The following is a 22,840-nucleotide window of genomic DNA, read 5'->3' on the forward strand; positions in this document are numbered from 1 at the left end:
GCATTGGAGTCCCTCCACAAGGTCTGTACCTCTTTTATAACATTATCCTTGAATAATGCTTCACAGATAAACTCTTTCAAAGGACAAATGGAGGGGATAATATCAAAGCAAACTAACTTAGAGACGCGAATTGGGGAAATATCGCAACAACAGACCCACATGTTGGGAGATTGTGTTTCTCTTCAAAGGAAAATAGAAAATATGGAAAACTTGTCAAAAAATTTGAATTTACGACTGCTAAATTTTCCTAAGTCTCAGTTTGTTGCTCCGAAGGATATGTTTGCTAAATTTCTTAAAGAGATATATAACTATTCAGATCAATCAATCAATCCCCCCTCTTCAAAACATTTATTATGTGGAAATGAAACCCTCTCTTTCTGCTTCCAAACAAGACACTTCTCCTGAAAAGTTGGATTTGATGAACTTTTTAGAGCGGTCTGTCGACAATACAGAGACTAGAGCAACTCTAATTATAACATTTGTTTTTTTGCAAGACAAGGAATCTTTATTGAGACTTTACTTTAAAAAGATCCATCCTGACTTTAAAGGAGGCATGGTCTCTATGTTCCCAGACATAGCTCGATGGACTCAACAAAGGCGGAAAAAGTTCCTGCTCATGAAACAAGACTCCTTAAATGTTGGGGCAGTTTTTCAGTTACGTTCTCCTTGTAAATGTTTTTTGATATTCAAGGATAAAAAATATGTATTCTTTGATCCTGAACTATTGAGGTCATTCCTTGATAAGAGGAGAGAACAATGTTAATTCCATATTGGTTTTGGGTTTTGTAATTTAGGAGAGCCACTGCTTGATATTCCTTTGTTTCTAATCAGTAATACCAGCTTCCGATGGTTTCATTTAATCTTGAATCTCATTTTTGAGGACTGTAGTAACCAAATTAAGAGTATATTTGATTATTTACTGTATTCCTAAGAGCGAATTGTTCGTATTTGGTGTATCTTTTCAAAGAAGTTTATTCTTTGTATAACTATTAAAATCATAAAAATAAAAATAAATAAATCTGAGAAAATATTTCTACACTCAACGAGTAATTAAATTCTGGAATTTCTTGCCAGAGAATGTAGTAAAAGCAGTTAGCTTAGTGGGGTTTAAAAAAGGTTTGGCTAACTTCCTAAAAGTCCATAAGCCATTATTAAGATGGACTTGGGGAAATCCACTGTTTATTTCTAGGATAAGCAGCATAAAATATATTGTAGTGTTTTGGGATCTTGCTAGGTACTTGTAACCTGGATAGGCCACTGTTGGAAACAAGATGCTGGGCTTGATGGACCTTCTGTCTGTACCAGTATGGCAACATTTATGTTCTTATGTCTCGATGTTTGAAATGGTGGGTTTGGAAATACTTAAAGGCCCTTTTTAGATAGACAGTTCAGATTGGAATTGAGATGATCAGGTCAGGATGTGCTCAACTTCCACTGTATTTTCCCGAGGGCTGCACTGAATACAGAACCTTTTGTAAAATACATATAAGGACACGCAGAAGCAGGAATTTTGCAAATATACATATCATATGTACAAAAGAGAAGCATCAGTCTGATAGGTTACATATATATAAGCACTGACACATATGTTTGGAGGGTAAGTTTATAACAGAGGGCCTGGTTTATGAGCGCAGGTAGGTGCCCACTTAGGCAGTGTTTTATAAAGGTACATAGGCGCTTATGGGTCTTTATAAAATACTAGCAAAAGAGACAGAAATTGTGCTTACACTGCAGGTTAAAACAGTTACACCTACTCTTAAGCAGTAATAAATGTCAGCACCTAGATCAAGGGTCCTCAAATCCAGTCCTCAAGGTCCATAACCCAGCCTGGTATTCAGGATTTTCACAATTACTATGTATGAGATCTATTTGCATTCATTGCTTCCACTGCATGCAAATAGAACTCATACATTTTCATTGTGGAGATTCTGAAATCCAGGCTGTGTTGTGGACCTCAAGGACTGGATTTGAGGACCAGGGCCGCCGAGAGGGGGGGACAGGGGGACAAAATTCCCCGTGCCCGGGCCTCGGGGGGGGGGGGGGCGGCCCGTGCCCGTGCCCCTGCCCGCCCTCCGTCGCTCCCTGGCATTGAACTTAAGCGCCTCACCTTCGAAAGCGCAGCAAGCAGCGGCAGACCACTCCTGCCTTCTGTGTCCCGCCCTCGCCTGATGTAACTTCCACGAGGGCGGGACACGGAAGGAGTGGTCTGTCGCTGCTTGTTGCTGCGCTTTCGAAGGTGAGGCACTTAAAGTCAGTGCAGAGGGCCCGGGGGTGGAGAGAAGGCCTGGTGGCGGGTGGAGGGGGGGCCCGGGGGCGGCCTTGTCCTGGGCCTGGCCCAGTCTCTCGGCGGCCCTGTCAAGGACCCCTAATCTAGGTTATGCAAGTAGATTAGTACATTTTAGAATCTATTCACATACTTGCAAATTCCATCCACACTTTCCTGGAAGCCAATAAGTTGCAAGATCCGAGACAACATGGTTTTACCAAAGGGAAATCGTGCCAAACGAATCTCATTGAGTTCTTTAATTGGGTGACAGGAGAATTGAATCAGGGACGAGCTATGGACGTAATCTACTTAGATTTCAGCAAAGCTTTTGACACGGTTCCCCACAGGAGGCTCTTAAATAAATTGGATAGGCTAAAGATAGGACCCGAAGTGGTGAACTGGATTAGGAACTGGTTGACGGACAGACGCCAGAGGGTGGTGGTGAATGGAATTCGCTCGGAGGAGGGAAAGGTGAGTAGTGGAGTGCCTCAGGGATTGGTGCTGGGGTCGATTCTGTTCAATATATTTATGAGTGACATTGCCAAAGAGTTAGAAGGTAAAGTTTGTCTATTTGCGGATGATACTAAGATCTGTAACAGAGTGGACACCCGGGAGGGAGTGGAAAACATGAAAAAGGATCTGAGGAAGCTAGAAGAATGGTCTAAGGTTTGGCAATTAAAATTCAATGCGAAGAAATGCAAAGTGATGCACTTAGGGAATAGAAATCCATGGGAGACCATGTGTTAGGCAGGGAGAGTCTGATAGGTACGGACGGAGAGAGGGATCTTGGGGTGATAGTATCTGAGGATTTGAAGGCGACAAAACAGTGTGACAAGGCGGTGGCCGTAGCTAGAAGGCTGTTAGGCTGTATAGAGAGAGGTGTGACCAGCAGAAGAAAGGGGGTGTTGATGCCCCTGTATTAGTCGTTGGTGAGGCCCCACCTGGAGTATTGTGTTCAGTTTTGGAGGCCGTATCTTGATAAGGATGTAAAAAGAATTGAAGCGGTGCAAAGAAAAGCTACGAGAATGGTATGGGATTTGCGTTACAAGATGTATAAGGAGAGACTTGCTGAACTAAACATGTATACTCTGGAGGAAAGGAGAAACAGGGGTGATATGATACAGACGTTCAAATATTTGAAAGGTATTATTCCGCAAACAAACCTTTTCCAGAGATGGGAAGGTGGTAGAAAGAGAGGACATGAAATGAGATTGAAGGGGGGCAGACTCAAGAAAAATGTTAGGAAGTATTTTTTTCACGGAGAGAGTAGTGGATGCTTAGAATGCCCTCCCGCGGGAGGTTGTGGAAATGAAAACGGTAACGGAATTCAAACATGCGTAGGATAAGCATAAAGGAATCCTGTGCAGAAGGAATGGATCCTCAGAAGCTTAGTCAAGATCGGGAGGTGGGGCTGGTGGTTGGGAGGCGGGGATAGTGCTGGGCAGACTTATACGGTCTGTGCCAGAGCCGGTGGTGGGAAGCTGGACTGGTGGTTGGGAGGCAGGGATAGTGTTGGGCAGACTTACACGGTCTGTACCAGAGCCGGTGGTTGGGAGGTGGGGCTGGTGGTTGGGAGGCAGAGATAGTGCTGGCCAGACTTATACAGTCTGTGCCCTGAAGAGCACAGGTACAAATCAAAGTAGGGTATACACAAAAAGTAGCACACATGAGTTATCTTGTTGGGCAGACTGGATGGACCGTGCAGGTCTTTTTCTGCCCTCATCTACTATGTTACTATCCAGCTTATAATCGAAAGAGAAAAACGCCTATATTTTGACCCAAATCGGGAGATGGGCGTTTTTCTCGCAAAGGCGCCCAAATCGGTATAATCTAAAGCCGATTTTGGGCGTTTCCAACTGCACTCCGTCGCGGAAATGAATAAAGTTGACGGGGGCATGTCGGAGGTGTGGTGGAGGCGGGACTGAGGCGTGGTTATCAGTCGAGGAGAGATGGGCATCTTTAGCTGATAATCGAAAAAAAAGGCATTTTTACCGCGATTTTGGGTCACTTTTTTTGGACCCTTTTTTTTCACGAACAAGTCCCAAAAAAGTGCCCCAACTGCCCAGATGACCACTGGAGGGAATCGAGGATGACCTCCGCGGACTCCCCCAGTGGTCACTAACCCCCTCCCACCAAAAAAAAAAAACACTTTAAAAACTTTTTTTCCAGCCTCTATGCCAGCCTCAAATGCCGTACCCACCTCCATGACAGCAGAATATGTTCGATCCTGTCACAGCCTTTCCCTGGGTCAGATGTGGCTCTCGGGTGCACTACAGGGTCACATCAGCATTGCATTGTGGTGGGTGTAGGGTATTGGGCTCCGTGATTTCATTAGCTTCTGTTATAGTCTCACGATGTTGGTAGTTGGTAGGCTCTTCTCCCATGGTGCTTTTCCCCCTGCCTACTGGGTCAGAGTGTGCCCTGTTGTGTTTCTGGTAGTCCATGAGGTAGTGGCCATTTTTGTAAGCCAGTTTTAGATCCCTTCCATGTGTTAGCCACGTTAGAGAACTTAGTTCTTACCTTGAATGTGGCTGAAAGAGGGCATTGTACAACATTCTGCGAGCTCTGACCTGCTAATCTCACTACCAGGGAGACTCGTTGCCAGTGGTGGGGCACAACCTCTGATCTGCAGTTAACTGTGAGTAAGCATGCTTATTCCAATAAAGGACGATTTCGGAGAGATTAGTCTTCAGGTGTAAACTGGTGTGCCAATGTTATACAGCAGTAACAAGTCCTAGAGGCCTGCGTGTATGCAGGTCCCTGGAGCACTTTTAGTGGGTACCGCAGTTCACTTCAGCCAGGTGGACCCAGGCCCATCCCCCCATACCTGTAACACTTGTGCTGGTAAATGGGAGGCCTCCAAAACCCACTGTACCCACATGTAGTTGCCCCCTTCACCCCTAAGAGCTATGCTAGTGTTGTACATTTGTGGGTAGTGGGTTTTGGGGGAGGGGGGTTGGGAGCTCAGCACCCGTGGTAAGGGAGCTATGCATGTGGGAGCTTTTTCTGAAGTCCACCGCACTGACCTAGGGTGCCCTGTTGGTGTCCTGGCATATCAGGGGGGCCAGTGTACTATGAATCCTGGCCCCTCCCACGACCAAATGGCTCGGATTAGGACGTTTTTGAGCTGGGCGTTTTTAGTTTCCATTATTGCTAAAAAAAACAAATGCCCAGCTCAAAAACGTCCATTTTTTCGAAAATACGGTTCGGCCCGCCCCTTCACGGACCCGTTCTCGGAGATAAACGCCCATGGAGATAGGCGTTTCCGTTTAATTATGCCCCTCCACGTTACTTCATCTCTGTACATGACTACTGGCAAAATACATGTCAACGCACTTACTCTTACATCATTGACTTGCATATGTGGCACCTGTGCACAAATGGCTTTATAAAATTACCTATAATACAAAACGTTTGCTGAGAATAGGGAAAACAAACCCATGAACAGGATCATCTCTTGATGCAGCAGATGGTGAAACGAGGCCTCCATGTTGAGGTTTTATGAGCATGAGGTTTGAGCTTGCTCTTGTTTCAAGTGTTGTGCCTATTTCCTGTGATGGTTGACGTGGTGGCTTTTGGTAGCTGATATGAAGTAAAAGGAGGGGAGAAGCAGTGTGCAACACAAATGCAGGACATGACAGGTTACATTTGGCGAGAAGGACATGGGGAGGGGGGGGATGGGATTTGATATATCATCTTTCTGTGGTTTGTGCAACTACATTCAAAGTGGTTTACATATTATATGCAGGTACTTATTTGTACCTGGTGCAATGGAGGACAAAGTGAGTTGCCCAGAGCCATAAGGAGTTGTGCTGGGAATTGAACCCATCCCCCCCCTCCCCGGATCAAAGTCCACTGCTATTCCTCCACTCCATTTAAGATAAGTTGTTTAATTTTTTTTAATCAGAGCAAGTTTGAACAGATTTTTTGACACAATTGATTTTGGAACAGCTTTCACTTTAATTGACACCCACAACAGTTTCTGAATTTGGATTTTTTTTTGGGACAGTTATTTTTCTCCTGAAATTGGGAGGTTTTTTCACTTTTTCTTTTTTACTCTTTTATTTATATATTCATTTTTATTTACTTATTAGGATTTATTTACCGCCTTTTTGAAGGAATTCACTCAAGGCGGTGTACAGTGAGAATAAATCAAACATTTTAAGAGAAACCAATGATATTACTGGTGCTTCTGAAAAGGTAGCGGGTTTTCATTGAAAAGTAATGCCACTGGGAGCTTTGAAGTTTCAGTTAGTAATAAATTACATTCTGTGAAACCAATATGGGTTTGTTTCCCTATTCTCAACAAACTTTATATTTATGTTATAGTTTGCTGCTCCATATATTCTTTTATAAAATTACCCCATTTAGGATAATTTTGTAAGAGGGTGCTTTGGTTAATAGGGCAGGAAGTTGCCTATTTGTTGCCTAGTTATGAAGACACAAAGAGAAATATTTTCAAAGCACTTAGACTTACAAAGTTATAAGTAACCTATGAAACTTTGTAAGACTAAGTGCTTTGAAAATGAGCTCCCGGCATCTATATGTCTTTAAAAAGTAGTACTAGAACAAATCCTGCATAAATCGCACCTAGATTGAAGGCACAGATTACTACCTCTGCTTGAGAGTAGGTGCAAATGTTCATATCTGAATCATGACTCTACCCATGCTCCGCCCACACTCTTTCCCTAAGCACATCTACCCCTCAGATTCTGTATAAGTTGCAGGGCAGATGTGCATTCAAATTAATTAACAAGGGCTTAACCATCAATAATTGGAGTTATTTGGCAAACATTTGCATTTGCATGCACATCTGCACTAGTTGCTAGTCTATAACATCAGTGCCTATATTTTCTAGCGCATTCAAAAGGGGCCATGGGAGGTATATGGGCAGATCAGGGAATATTCCTAGAAGTTAGGCATGGTGATAAAGAATACTATCATTTGCGTGCGGAACTCTCAAAAACCAGCATTTATGTCAGCTTTCAGTAGGTGTAAAAGCTGGCACCCTAAGTTGAGCAGGAGCTTCTTATAGAATACTAGAGTAGATCTTTCCGGCACCAATTTTTGAGCGCTATTTACTGAATTGCATTCCTACTGTATAAGTGTTCACTGGCTTGCAAAACGCATACTTTTAGATGTTAACTTATTTTTTATAAGAGCTCAATTATGCAAAAATGGTTTATTAAATTATCCTCAAAACGGGGGTATTTTAAACTCCTGTAAGTGCAAGTGTCATCAATTAACTAGCAAAGACATAATTTTTATTTTTTGAAAAATTTGGAGGTGGAAATAAAAAAATGGGGGATGAAAAAGAAGGACTTCTTTAATCCTTCATGTAAAGTCCTGGCTGAAGAAAATCATTTGTTCAAAAAACCTGTGCAAGCTCCCATTGATGAAATTTGTTTGAATATTTGAGTTTTCCCATTGTAAGATGGGGCATACACATACAAATGTTTGACTTGCCCAAACTACACCCATTGAAATCTCTGTGTCCTAGGGATCTCTGCATATGAATAGGAAATTTATGAAATCACCATCTACATGTGTATGCAATTTCCCTGGGAATCTATATATGGTGCCTCGATTTCCACACAGAAATCAAAGCATATTCTATAACAATGTGCATAACGTAATTGGTTAACTAGCTAATCAGCACTGTTAATTGGATGTTAACAAGCAATTATCAGCACTAATTGGTATTAATTGAGATTTATGCGGACAACTCACTAAGTATATTCTATAATGTGGTGCACCTAAATTCTAAGTCACCTAGTTGAAAAGGGACATGATCATGGGTGGGGTATAGGAGTTTGTAAACTCTATGTGCATTATTATAGAATACACCTGATCTGCACCTAATTTAGGCATCGAGATTTAATGTACGTGACCAAATTTAGTTGCGTGGAGAGCCGCTCAGCATATTCTATATACCGCACGGAAATTTAAGCCTATTCTATAAAATGTAGGTGTACTTTACAGAATACACCTAGGTGTATTTTTTTCCGTGCGGATTTTTCAGGTGCGATATATAGAATCTAGCCCTTTGCATGCAATCATGAGATCCCCACACAAATACATTTGTTATGAAGCCATTAACAGTGGCTGTTATCAATTATTGATGCTAATTGGCTCTAGTTTGGATTTGCATGCAGATCTGACTATGTGTGATTATTTATTATTTATTTGGATTTATTTACCGCCTTTTTGAAGGAATTCACTCAAGGTGGTGTACAGTAAGAATGGATCAAACATGAGCAATAGGCAATTATAGCAGTAAAAATATTCACAAACAATACAAAGTATGGCATGCAGGCTTATTTTTGAAAGAGAAGGGCACCCATCTTTCGACACAAATTGGGAGATGGGCGTCCTTCTCTCAGGATTATATAAGGATCTGTGCCCAAATCCTCTTGTGTATAACCCAAAAGAGGGTGTGGCTATGGAGGGGACATGAGTGTGTCAGAGGTGTATGTGCAGTGTCATAGAATTTGGGGGCAGTGCACCCAAGTTGCGCCTCAGGATTTACACTAGGTTTCAGATGGTATAAGTGCTTGCATCCAAAGTTGGGTGCTGGAATGCACACTTACCCCCAAATTGTATAAATGGCACCTTAAGTTGTGCACGTTAATTTGGCCACATGGTCAAATTGTGCACACAACTTAATTGATTAACAAGCCAAACAGCACCGATAATTGCTACTTAACAACCAATTAGTGGCACTAATTGGCTTTAATTAGAATTTACACGCACAACATTCTAGGTGTATTCTATAATGTGGTGCACGTAAATTCTAATGCATGCAGTTGAAAATGGGGCGTGGCCATGGACTGGAATGGGCTAGTTGTGGGCATTTCAAAAAACTATGCACACTGAGCCTAAGTTAGGTACAGGCACACTAGCTCAGACACACCATGCTCCATGACTTTTGTCATCACCAATGTTAATCAAACAAATAATGAGAAACCTGCTAAAGAAATACAAATATTCTATTTAATCATCTTTATATAATAAATACCTGTCAATATTAACCATTACAAATCACATAATAACCCTTCAACCCATTCAGGCAGCAATAAATGTACTTTTCCACCTTAAATAGTCTTTATAATATTCATGTCTCAGATATGCTCTAAATGACGCAGAGTATCCTATGCTAAAAGAGCCAAAATAAAGCTTTAAACTTATAAAATGAGACAAAATTGGAAATAAATACAACATCAAACAGTTCTTAATCTGCTGCCCAAAGGGTCCTCACAATCCCAATTTGTGCTGAAGAATAAAATTGACAATTTCTTCTTGTAATAAAGCCTCAACAGTGTCTTTGCTGCCAACAAGTGTAGCTACATAACTCTCAAACCAGCTGAAAACCAGCTTAGCAGTTCAACAGTCCAGTAATTCAAAAACCATATCAAACAGTTTGGCACAGTTCCGCGTTTCGCTGGATGGTGTCTTCAGGAGCCGTTAACCTGCACAAGATAGATTTACAATTACATACCCCACTAAAAACAATACCCAAACATACATTTTCTCTCACCCTTTATCTTGTTGCATCACCAATTGTATTTGTTAACCTGGAATGGCTATGCCATAGCTAGTCTCTGTAAGCCACATTGAGCCTGCAAATAGGTGGGATAATGTGGGATACAAATGTAATAAATAAATAAATAAAAACAAAATACTTAATACATTCATGATTACCTAAACATCATGCATTAAATCCTAATGGTAACGGGACATGGCGGAACCACCACCGAGAACTGTCTCTGCTCGCTGATAGAAAAACTCCTGCACATGGGCTGAAAGACACACGTGCAGCCCAAACTTCTACAAACTTTTAAAAACAAAAGATATAACAGATACCTTAACATACTTCACATCATTCGATTTCTTTATTCAACCCTGTGAGATGTACAGTTTGCCATAAATATATCATTTTCTGCTCCAACTTTAACAAATGTTTTGACATTACCACCCCTATTGGAATGAACTTGCTGTAACATTACAATTCGTAAATCCTCAGCTGAATGTTGAAATGTTTCGCAATACCAATGAAGCCTCACTCTTATGAACATGAATATTGCTCAAATGTTCCCTTATCCTGATTTTAATTTTTCTAGATTAATACCGCAAGCATGGCAAAACAGTTATACTCACGGCAAGATTAACCCTTTGGTTTGCACTAGGTAAACAAGAGTATCAAGCCCTCTTTTAAATAAAAATACATTTTAAAATGCTTACAATTGGGGCTCTGCATGGGTCTAACTGCAGATGAAAACCAGCAAAGGAGAAAGTAGCGGGCAAGAAACAATGTTGCTGACGTCTTCTGCTAACTGGAGAAAAATGCATAGAAGGTGAGGGCAATAGACAGCTCACGTCTTTATACCAACTGCTGATTTACCAGGGGAAAATCATCTAAAAGGGCCCCCTGTAAGCGTCTGGGCTCAGGCCTATGCCTAGTTTGCCTGTGCCTTAATCCCATTCTGGAAGTAGGGGTGGACCAAGAAGTCTTCACAGCCAGGGATCAGTAAAAGCAACTTTTATTCAGCACTACACTAGTGTATGACCTGACATTGGGCTGTGTTTTGACAGTACAACCGTCTGCCTCAAGGGTCTGACACTCACTGAAGAAAATCACAAAAATGGGTGCAGATTGGTACAATTGATGATCAATAAGCCGCTCAAGTGCAATGGAAGTTAGTCGGACGCCAATAAGGCTTAATAATGTCTTGAAGTTGTGTAGTGGGATCCTCTTCAAGACGCTTGCATGTTGGCCAACTGAGAATATGCTTCTCTTAAATAAATCTGTGTTGATTGAATCATGGTGGCTCCTCCTGCATTAAAAAGGCATTTAGCATAATTCATGAAAGGCACCTGTGATAATTCACACAAGGCGCTTGGTTTTCACAGTTGTATAGTAAGAAATGGAACATTTTCAACATATGGTCTCTGTTTTAAATGAAAAATATGAATGGATTTAAAGGCTCATGTGGTATGAATGTTCATAAGATATTTTCCTACATATTTACATGTTGAATTATATTTTTATATTAGGTGGTATAACTTTATTTGCGGTGATTGCTTTACTGCTGGACTCTTTCAAAATTGGATACTTTATTGGCTATTCCGAATGTGTATCAGTTACTGAAAGTGTGTTCCCAGTCACTCATACAGTGCATACTCTTCTACAGGTAAGTCCATTTCTTTTCTTTCTATTTTTGTCAGAATGCATATAACTTTTCCAATTCTGCATTATGAGGGCAGTTTAAAAACAGGGCACCAGATAGGAGCCTATTCTACAAAAGAAAGTAGGTGTCTACTTTCCTTTATAGAATACTAACATAACCAACACATGTACATGTTTGTACTTATGCATGATCACTTACACCAGCCATAGAGCTGGTGTAAATGATTGCACCTAAGTGCTGAAGACACACACAATGGTTCTCCATCTAGTCCTTGGTTTAAAAAAAAAAACATCAGTCAGGATAAAAAAAAAACATGTTTATTTGTATGCAACAGTAGTTGAGACACTGTTGCCGGCACAGTCCAATTGGTTTGAAGGCTTTCGTGGCGTCCTGGACCCTCATCTCCTAGTGAGTTGAGGGTGGAGGCGCCACGGTCTCATGTTTCAGTTTTCTAGGAGAAGTAAAAGTGTAGAAATTGAAGAGGAAGACAAACAATCCCCCAGAAAGAATATCCAAACACACTCACCTATGTAGAAGAAGGTTTTTACAAAGAAATACCTTTACTCATGCACATTCACATAGTTCCAGTATTAAAGTTAGGCTGTCTCAGCAAGTTTGTTTTTAGTATTCCAAACGGACCCAGGAAGAGACAAATTGACCTATGCTGGTGGAGTATTTAGGTTTGTACCAGCTGGTTCTTTATTCCCCTGATGCAGCCTGTACTGTTGGTGAAACATAGCCACGTTGGACATCTGACTATGAATCATAGGAGCATTAGTATGACTTATTAAAGACCACATTTTCTTCAGCAAGGTTTGCTTCTTGTCTTTTATTCTGAAAATGTACAAATAATAACATATATTACACTTAATATATTCTATTTCTATTCTTCTATATTCTATTCTCCACCAATTAAATATAACGTTATATGATAAGAATAAGAATATGTAGGAAAAGGGGGAATTAAATACTATATTTATTGAATTACATTAACTTGCACTGTAAGGTTTAAGGACATGTGCTCAGAACATAAAGACCATATATTTAACTTTAAAATGTTTATTTACAATACAGGTAATGTAATAATGTTACAAGAGAGAGACAATGCTACAAAATCGGCACCCCCCCCCCACACACACACATTTAAGTGCTATTCTATAAGCTACGCCTAAAGTTAGGTGTGGTTTATAGAATAATGCTTAGGACCCTGGGGTCAGGTGTAAATTTAGGCAATGAAAACATGGTGAAAATGCACCTGCCTAACTTTATGGGCAGAACTCCATTATTCTTTAATTGCGAGTGTAACTCGAATTCACATCCACGCTTCACCCCAATACGCCCATGACCCTCTCATTTCTGTGCTCCCTTTTCTGGGACGCATGTAAAATTTAGGCATGGATCACATGCCTAAATTTACACGTGTAAATATTGATTTCAATTAGCACCAATAATTGCTTGTTAAAAATCCAATTCTTGGCATCAATTGTCTCATTATTCAATTATATTGCGTGCACAAATTTATGCACACAGTTTTGGGGGACTTTTATAGAATTGGGGGGAAAGTGTGCATAAATATTAGCACCTGTTTTATAGAATTGACCCCATATGTTTCTCTACTCAACATAATTTTTAAGTATTAAATTGAATTCATGTACTTGAACTACTTTTCTCCAGCTGAGCAGTACCTGCACAGTCAAGCTGAAAATGACCTAAAAAGCTAAGGGGTCCTTTTTCTAAGGTGCATTAACAAATTTAGCATGCACTAAATGATAGGAAGCCCATTTTATAGCTATGGGCTTCTTAGCATTAGGCATGCGCTAATCATTACCGCACACTACATCCATTAGCACACCTTAGTAAAAGGATCACTCAATGAACTATATAAGTTAACTACTTCTGGTATTTTTGGCACATAGAACCTTTTCACATTTGTAACATTAACTTGAAGCATAAATACAGCTGTTTTCTAATTAATGGATACCATTTATGGTGTAGCACGTCACCTGATTAAAGAAACGGTATTGCTTAATAGTGTGAATAGGAAATCATTTCATTGTTGTAATGTAGCATTTTATAGTATATTTTTACATTTTTATATATTTTTATTTATGTTTGCTTGTTGAAAATGGATCCAGCCAGAGTGGCAGACTTGCAGGAATGGCAGGTACACATAATAACAGGACAGAGGTGTAGCCTAATGGTTAGAGCAGTGGGCTCAGAACCAGCAAAGTCAGGCTTCACATACCGCTAATGCTCCTTGTTCCAACAGCATCAATTTTTAATAGATCTAGGAGTAATCTTAGACTCCCAACTCTTTTTCTCTCAACAGGTATCAACTGTATTAAAATCTGGATTTTTTTGTGCTCAGACAATTAAGATCAGTTAGAAATTATCTGGACAAGGAAGCATTACTCACATTATTCTATGCCTTTATAAATTCCCAATATGACTTTTGCAATGTCATCTATGAAGACATTTCAAAGGCCAGTCTTAAACGTCTACAAACCCTTTAAAACAGTGCTACTCAAGTTGTGTAAGGCAAAATGCAGAGATCATGTTATACCTTTATTAAGCCACCTACACTGGACACTAATCGGACACAGGGTTAAATTTAAAATACTGACTCTTACCCATAAAGCCCTCCATACTAATAAACCTAAATTTTTGACATTTCTAACTGTTCCTTACTTTCCCACAAGATTTTTGTGTTCTCTTAATGATCACAAGCTTGTTCTCCTAAACCCAGCTCAGGCAAACTGGGAATTCACACATTTTCTTTCTGGCCCCTGCCCTGTGGAATAATCTCCTGTGATCACTATGCTCCATAGCATCCTATGGGCAATTTTGTTCATTATTAAAGACTCAGGGATCCTTTTACAAAGGCGTGCTGAAAAATATTTATGTAAACCGCTTTGAATGTAGTTGCAAAATACCACAGAAAGGCGGTATATCAAGTCCCATTTCCCTTTCCCTTATTGAAAAAGATTCAGATAATACAGAACATGGCAGCCCACCTTATATTTTTAGTACATAGGTATGAGTGGGTTACATCATTGCTGATTAGATTACACTGGCTCCCGGTAGAGACCAGATTTTATTTTAAACTATGTACTTTGATATTTAAAATACTTTATAGTGAGGCTCCAATAAATATGAAGACAATTGTTCTTTTGAGTAGATCTAGGGAATTTTTTCCTAGAATCTTCTACTTTTGCAGTTCACAAATCCTTGAGGAATCCATTCTATGTATATTTTTTCAACTACATTTCAGTTCCTAGCTGTGCAAGTCTGGAATGCCTTACTAACAGTGGCGTACCAAGGGGGAGGGCGGTGGGGGCGGTCCGCCCCGGGTGCACGCCGCTGGGGGGGTGTCGCACGCCTGTCTGCTACGTTTGTTCTGTGCTCCCTCTGCCCTGGAACAGGTTACTTCCTGTTCCAGGGCAGAGGGAGCATGGAAACGAACGAAGCGGACAGGCGCGCGGCACCCCCCTCCCAGCGGCGTGCACCCGGGGGTTCTTTCGCCAGGGGGGTGTCCTTTCGCCAGGTGGGGGGTCGCGCTGCACCCGGGGGGGGGGGCGGGGCGCATCGGCGATCCACCCCAGGTGTCAGCCCCCCTAGGAACGCCACTGCTTACCAATTAAGATTTGAATTATTTCTGATTCTGTGGTATTCAGAAAACAGTTAAAAGCATACTTTTTAAACATATCTTTATTAATTTTTGGTATTTGTAATATTAGTTTATATTTCAATTTGTCAGTTTATATTTCTGTTAACTGTAATTCTTCAGGTTTGTCTGATTTCTTACAATGTATATAATCCATACTGAACTTAAAGGTTGTAGCGGAATAGAAGTCAGTATCAGTATCAGAGTGATTTGTCAATTGTCATCGTGTGAGCAGATAGAGAGGGAGTGGTGGTGGTCCAGGACAAAAGGCAATAGAAGAAACTAACAGACAATTAGCAGATGAACAAATGTATATGAAACTAAAAGAGGATCCTACTAGTTTCATATAAAATTCTGAATTGGTGAAGGAAGTATATTGTGTAAAGCATTTCAACGGGGTATTTTATCCTCCAAGGAATGTCAGTATTTGTTTAAGCAATACCCTATCATACCACACCCTCTAAACTTTCACTTCTCACTACCACATTCGCTGTTTAGTGCTGATACTGGGTGGCTCAGCAAGGCTAAAAGTTTCTTCTTGATCTTATATTTATTCATGCTGGCTGGAAGGCATCTCCCTAGATGGCATGGGGCAGAGGCGGGAAATGGGACTTAAGATAGGGGTCTCTGCTGCCACAAGAGCCTTCCCATTGATTATAATAGGCACATCTAATATTCTACCAGCTTCTATGAGCTTTCTATTTCTTTTCTAGAAGGTACTAGCTCCTTCCTGGCAGGTGTAACTAAGCAGGGCCGGTCTTGGGCATAGGCGACCAAGGCAGCCACATAGGGCCCTGCGCCTAAGGAGCCCCGCGTGGCATGCCTCAACTCTGCCTCGCTCGTGCCTCCACTCCGACCTCCGCCGCTGCTCGCCTTAGTTGCCTGAGATGATGCCCATTCCCGCCACCACCGGCGCGGCGCCCACCCCCCGCTTGGGCCCGCTGAGCCCACCGTCAGCTTCCGCGTCCCCGGACCCTGGCGACTGAGCGATGCCAGCGAGCCAGCCCAGGCAGTGATGGACCCGCCCCCGACGGCAACAACAGACTGTTGCAGCGCAACGGCTCACCTCCAGGATCCAGCTTCCCGCTCAATGTCCCGCCTTCTGATATATTTCCTGTTTCCGGATGCGAGGGCGGGAGTCACTGAGCAGGCGCAAGGCTAGGGTGGGGCGGGGCTGGGGTGGGCCCCACCAAATTGGTCTGCATAGGGCCCTGCACTTGCTAAGACCGGCCCTGGGTGTAAGGAAGCAGAGTTCAACTAGAGGACACTGATCACCTGACTGCAGGAAATGTCAGTCAGTTTGCACTGCTTTCTTGATACACTAGTGACAGCACTGAGGATTCAATAACACCTGACAGTGCTGACAAGTAGAAATTAAGGATAACATTACAAGTTCATAGATATGTAAAAATGTCTCTTGAAAAATGGTATAAGAAGTGGTAAACTAAACTGATAATTGTGATATCTCCCACTGGGCTGCCCCCCTCTGGCCCTAGGGACAAGGCTTCCTTCCTCTGCTCTGGGAAGCCTCCCGCAACTTTCCAGGACTGCTTCCCTGATGAGACACAGACTGAGACAAATCAGTAAAATGCAGGTTCTTTTAATACGTCTAAAGTGAACAGCATACCACCTCTACATAAAGGTACACTCCATATATTCCTGAGTGTTTTCTGCTCTTTTACTTAAGGTCTTTGCTTGACCTTGCTCCAATTCAGAATCCAGACCAGGTTTTCTCACTGTTCTACTGGTACAGTGTTAAATTGGTTTCACTCATTTCTCACTGAATATTCCTTTTTTGTTCAATTTGTCAGGCTGTTTCTTCCATTAAATATTGAGAATGTGGAGTTCTGCGGGGATCTATTCTTTCCCCTCTTGTGTTTAATATTTACTTAAGTCCTTTAGCCACTATTATTCAAGAGTTCTGTATTTCTTTTCATATATATGCTGATGATGTTCTGCTGCTCTATAAGATTCACCTTCTCAATAAAGATCTCCTTCCTTTCTAAGGCTGCTTATGTTCAATTGCCCAGTGGCTGACGGACCAACGCCTTGTGCTGAACCCTGCCAAGAGGGTGGCCTGTTGCTTAGCTGGTCATCTTTTGACCCCGCCTGGTCCTCTCTTATTATTTGATACTTTGACTGCGCCAGTATCTAATTTTCGATATTTAGGAGTACTTCTTGATTCTAACCTCTCCTTTGAGCCCCAAGTTTTCTGCACTCTGTAAATCACAGTTCTTTCTACTACGACAGCTGAGAATAAGGCAATTCGATTTGGACATCGTTGCCTTGAGAAAGAGTATGCAGGCTTAGCTGTTAGTTACATTTTACTGTGCTCTTGAATGAATGGTTTGCTTTCCTATTGGACATTGTAGTTCTTTTTCTTGATTTTAGTTTTTGAATTTGTAAACCGTTTTGATCTGCATGTCAGTTTAGGCGGTATATCAAGCCATGAATAAAAAATATTTTATTATTTTTATTTATCTTATTTAAAAATTTGTAGACCAACTAAAATTAGGTGGTTTCCAATAATACATTCACAATCCAATACTCATCATAGCACACAAACAGTACATATCAGAATACCCTATGACAAATTCCTCAGAACATCAACAAAGTGTTATAAGTACATAAGTAATGCGACACCAGGAAAAGACCAAGGGTCCATCGAGCCCAGCATCCTGTCCACGACAGCGGCCAATCCAGGCCAAGGGCACCTGGCAAGCTTCCCAAACATACAAACATTCTATACAAGTTATTCCTGGAATTGTGGATTTTTCCCAAGTCCATCTAGTAGTGGTTTATGGACTTGTTCTTTAGGAAACCGTCTAACCCCTTTTTAAACTCTGCCAAGCTAACCGCCTTCACCACGTTCTCCGGCAACGAATTCCAGAGTTTAATTACGCGTTGGGTGAAGAAAGATTTTCTCCGATTTGTTTTAAATTTACTACACTGTAGTTTCAGCCCATGCCCCCTAGTCCTAGTATTTTTGGAAAGCGTGAACAGACGCTTCACATCCACCTGTTCCACTCCACTCATTATTTTATATACCTCTATCATGTTTCCCCTCAGCCGTCTCTTCTCCAAGCTGAAAAGCCCTAGCCTCCTTAGTCTTTCTTCATAGGGAAGTCGTCCCATTCCCGCTATCATTTTAGTCGCCCTTCGCTGCACCTTTTCCAATTCTACTATATTTTTCTTGAGATGCGGCGACCAGAATTGAATACAATACTCAAGGTGCGGTCGCACCATGGAGCGATACAACGGCATTATAACATCCTCACACCTGTTTTCCATACCTTTCCTAATAATACCCAACATTCTATTCACTTTCCTAGCCGCAGCAGCACACTGAGCAGAAGGTTTCAGTGTATTATCGACGACGACACCCAGACCCCTTTCTTGGTCCGTAATTCCTAACATGGAACCTTGCATAACATAGCTTTAATTCGGGTTCTTTTTTCCCACATGCATCACCTTGCACTTGCTCACATTAAGCGTCATCTGCCATTTAGCCGCCCAGTCTCCCAGTCTCGTAAGGTCCTTCTGACTCTCCCCCACTATGCTACCTTAGAAGCCAGGGTTTAAACCCCCCCCCCCCCCGATATTCAGCCAGTGGCGGGGCAACACTTTTGCTGTCTGCTGCTGGCGTTAAACCCAGATGTTCAATGCTGGGCCGTTTCCGGCAACTGGAATTGAATATGTGGTTTCATTTTCAACTGCGGCAACTTAACCGGTTAAGCTGATATTCAGAGCTAACTAGTTAAGTGCTTATCCCTGGATTCTATATAGCGCACCTACAGATCCATGCCGAAATTGGTGCGGATTCTATAACAATGTGCGTAACTCAATTGGCTTAATAAGCTACTGAGTATTGATAACAGCACTTAACAAGCAATAATGAGCACTAATTGGCAGTGATTAGAATTTAGGGGGACAATTCGCTAAGCATGTTCTGTAACGATGTGGGAACGTGGTTCCCACATCGTTACAAAATGTGGCAAAACCTGGTTATGGGCAGAGAAATGGATGTTTCATGGGCGTTCTGAAATTTATGCGCCTACTTATAGAATATGGCCAGTGCACCTAAATCTATGTGCTGGGATTTACACCACATTTTTGTTGGTGTAAATGGATGCGTGTATATTTAGGCACTGAAATATCAACTAAGTGTATTCTATAATTGGTGTCTAAATCTAGGTGCCGATTATAGAATACGCTTAGTCGGCACTGATTTCAGCATCAATTTTTTAGGCACCATTTAGCGGTTAAAGATAAGCTTGCTATTTATGAGACCTATTTTATACACTAAATATAGCCGGTTTGGTCCCGAATATCCATGCCTAACTAGCTATATGAATATCCACAGTTAGGCACTAACTCCCCGATTCTATATACTGCAATTTGAGTGGCATGTGCAAATCTGAGCAGATTCTGGATTTGTGCACACAACTTAATTAGCTTAAGAAGCCAATCAGCACCAATAATTGAACTTAACAACCAATTATTGGCACTAATTGACATTAATTAGGATTTACACACACAAATGTCCAGGCGTATTCTATAAACTGATACGCGTAAATTCTATGACGCAGATCTGATAAGGAGGCATAGCCACGGGCAGGTCAAGGGTGTTCCTAGAATTTATGCGCACTGTTATTAAATATGCCCATTCCGCACATAATTTAGAGGTCAGCATTTACACCATGTTTTCATTGGCATAAATGGTCGCAAATAAATATAGTCATTGAAAACAGATGTATTCTATAAACTACGCCTAGATTTAGGCATATTCTATAAACCATGCCTAAATTTAGGCGTGGTTTATAGAATGCGCCAAGGCGGGTTTTTTTTGCACCAATTTTTTAGGCATCATATATAGAGCCTAGCTGTAAATGCTATTTAACCGGCCAGGAGCCATTCCTTGCTGGTTAAATAGTTTTGAATATCAGGCCCCATTCCTTTTCATCCTTTAATTTAGCTAAACCTAAAGGCAATATATCAAATAATAAATAAACATAAACATACAGGCAGTGGTGTGCTGGTAAATGTTTAACAACAGGCTCTCTCCCCGGTCCATCTCTGTGCCCCTCGTCCACCTCTGCGCCCCCCCCCCCCCCCCGTCCACCTCTGCGCCCTCCCCCCCAAATTGCAGAGCTGGCTATAGCCTTGGAGAGAGCCTGGGGGGGGGAGGGGATGCATTACTCTCTCCAGGAAAAAAAATTAAATGCTCCCAGGTTCCAATCAAATTCATGTTTTATGTGGGATAAAATGCCATAAATAAGTAAATAAATATAAACTTTTAATGTTGAGCACCTGATTCTCAAAGTGGAAATATTCCAAACACTAAAATGAAAATAAAATGATTTTTTTCTACCTTTGTTGTCTGGTGACTTTGTTTTTCTGATCATGCTGGCCCAGTATCTGATTCTGCTGCTATCTGTCCTCTTAACTCCATTTCCAGGGCTTCCTTTCCATTTATTTCTTTACTTTCCTCCTTTCTTCTTCATTTCTTGCCCTAAATCCATAAGTAAAAGCTGGGTCCTCTGCAGACTTGACTGTCCAGTGGATCCAGCTTCTGCCTATTTTCTTCATCCATGTGCAGTTTTTCTCCTCTCTTCCTTTTCCCTCATCTCATCTCCTTCCTCACTCTTTCCTCCCCTCCATCCATGTCCAGCATTTCTTCTCTCCATTCCCTCTCCTCCATCCACCCATGTCCAATAACCCTCCTCTCTCCCCTGCCCTCCCCTCCCCTCCAGCCACCCATACCCAGCGATTCTCTTTGCTCTGCTGCCCCCTCCAGCCACCCATACCCAGCAATTGTCCTCTTTCCCTTGACTCCCTCCAGCCACCCATGCCAGCGATTGTCCCCTGTCCCCCTCCAGCCACCCATACCCAGCGACTGTCCTCTCTCCCCTGCCCCTCTCCAGCCACCCATGCCAGCGATTGTCCTCTCTCCCCTGCCCCCTCCACCCACCCATACCCAGCGACTGTCCTCTCTCCCCTGCCCCTCCTCCAGCCACCTATGTCCAGCGACTCCCTTCTCTCCCCTGCCCCCCCTCCAGCCACCCATGTCCAGCCGACTCCCTTCTCTCCCCTGCCACCCCTCCAGCCACCGAGGTTGTTCAGCGAATTCTTCGGGGCAGGCAGTCTTGCTTGCCCGCTGCCGACGCTGACTCTCCCCCGCTGCTGGAACGCTCTTCAAAATGGCTGCCAAGACTTACAAGGGTGGCCTCCAAGACTTCAGCAGAAGTCTTGCAAGGCCGCCGCTAAGTAGTAGTAAGTAGTAAGGTAAAGTAGCACATATGAGTTTATCTTGTTGGGCAGTCTGGATGGACCGTGCGGGTCTTTTTCTGCCGTCATCTACTATGTTATATGTTACTAAGGTCATAATATGTTGACGCAAAGTTAAAAGAATAAAATTATCGGAAATAATATGCAACAATTACTGAAGCAACAATTTTCCAAATAAAACAGTTTTTAACAGCTTCAGAAATTTGGCACAGTTAATCTGACCTCTAATATTGCAGGGAAGACTGTTCCAGTGAGCAGCAGCCCAATATGCAAAGGTACTAACATGATAATTTATATTTAACTCTCTTGGGATTGGGGAAATGAAGCAATAGGAAATCTCATCTGGGGATGTACCCTAATTCATGGAGCTACTCTGGGTTAAATGGGGCTTGGACCTAGAATCCCTGACTCCTCTTGCCTGATAGAGCTTGAACCCTCCTGTACCAAACAGTGTACTGGTTCCTAACCTCAAGTAATCCTGTTTCTTCATCCCTGGCACTGAGCTGCTCTGCAATCCTGGAGTGCTGCTCTTTCTTTCTGGATGTGTCTCCTCCCTCCACAAAACTAAAAGCCTCCCTTTTAAATTCCCTCTCTCTCATTCCAGGAAGGCAATGCTAATTAGCCCAGCCGGAAGCCTGATGAATCATCAGCTTCCCTATCTTTCCTATGCACAGCCCCCTGGGTTTTGGAACACATAGAGGGGCATAATCGAATGAAAATGCCTATCTCAATGGACATTTATCTCCGATAACGGGTACGAGAAGGGGCGGGACAAACCGTATTTTCGAAAAAAATGGACGTTCATATTTTTTCCCGAAAATACGGGTTGTGCGGGGCAAATACCTTGGATGTGTTCGTTTTTGAACTGGGTGCTTTTGTTTTTCAGCGATAATGGAAACCGAAAGCGCCCAGCTCAAAAACGAATACATCCAAGGCATTTGTTCTTGGGAGGGGCCAGGAGTCGTAGTGCACTGGTCCCCCTCACATGCCAGGACACCAACCGGGCACCTTAGGGGGCACTTTTACAAATCAAAGAAAAACCGTAAACGAGCTCCCAAGGGCATAGCAGCTTTCCCTTGTGTACTGAGCCCCCAAAATCTCCCCCAAAACCCACTGCCCACAAGTCTACACCATTACCATAGCCCTATGGGGTGAAGGGGCGGCACCTACATGTGGGTACAGTGGGTTTTGGGGGGGTTTGGAGGGCTCAGTATTACGCACCACAAGTGTAACAGGTAGGGAGGGGATGGGCCTGGGTCCACCTGCCTGAAGTCCACTGCACCCACTAACAACTGCTCCAGTGACCGGTATACTGCTGTGATGGAGCTGGGTATCACATTTAAGGCTCGCATACAGGCTGCAAAAAAAAGTTTTTAAACTTCTTTTTTTTTTGGTGGGAGGGGGTTAGTGCCCACTGGGGGAGTCAGGGGAGGT

At 42.3% G+C, this 22,840-nt stretch overlaps 1 protein-coding gene across 1 annotated transcript in view; it reads left to right on the forward strand.

Annotated features, from left to right (window-relative positions):
* OTOP1 (otopetrin 1) overlaps positions 1 to 22,840 on the forward strand; it is a 106,063-nt gene that overhangs the window by 17,958 nt on the left and 65,265 nt on the right. The window contains exon 3 of the mRNA XM_030192600.1: positions 11,321 to 11,457. Within this exon, the coding sequence (XP_030048460.1) occupies positions 11,321 to 11,457 (137 nt within the window). The remainder of the gene's footprint in view (positions 1 to 11,320; positions 11,458 to 22,840) is intronic.

This window comes from Microcaecilia unicolor, chromosome 2 (genome assembly GCF_901765095.1).
Source record: "Microcaecilia unicolor chromosome 2, aMicUni1.1, whole genome shotgun sequence".
In the NCBI taxonomy this organism is placed as follows: domain Eukaryota; kingdom Metazoa; phylum Chordata; class Amphibia; order Gymnophiona; family Siphonopidae; genus Microcaecilia; species Microcaecilia unicolor.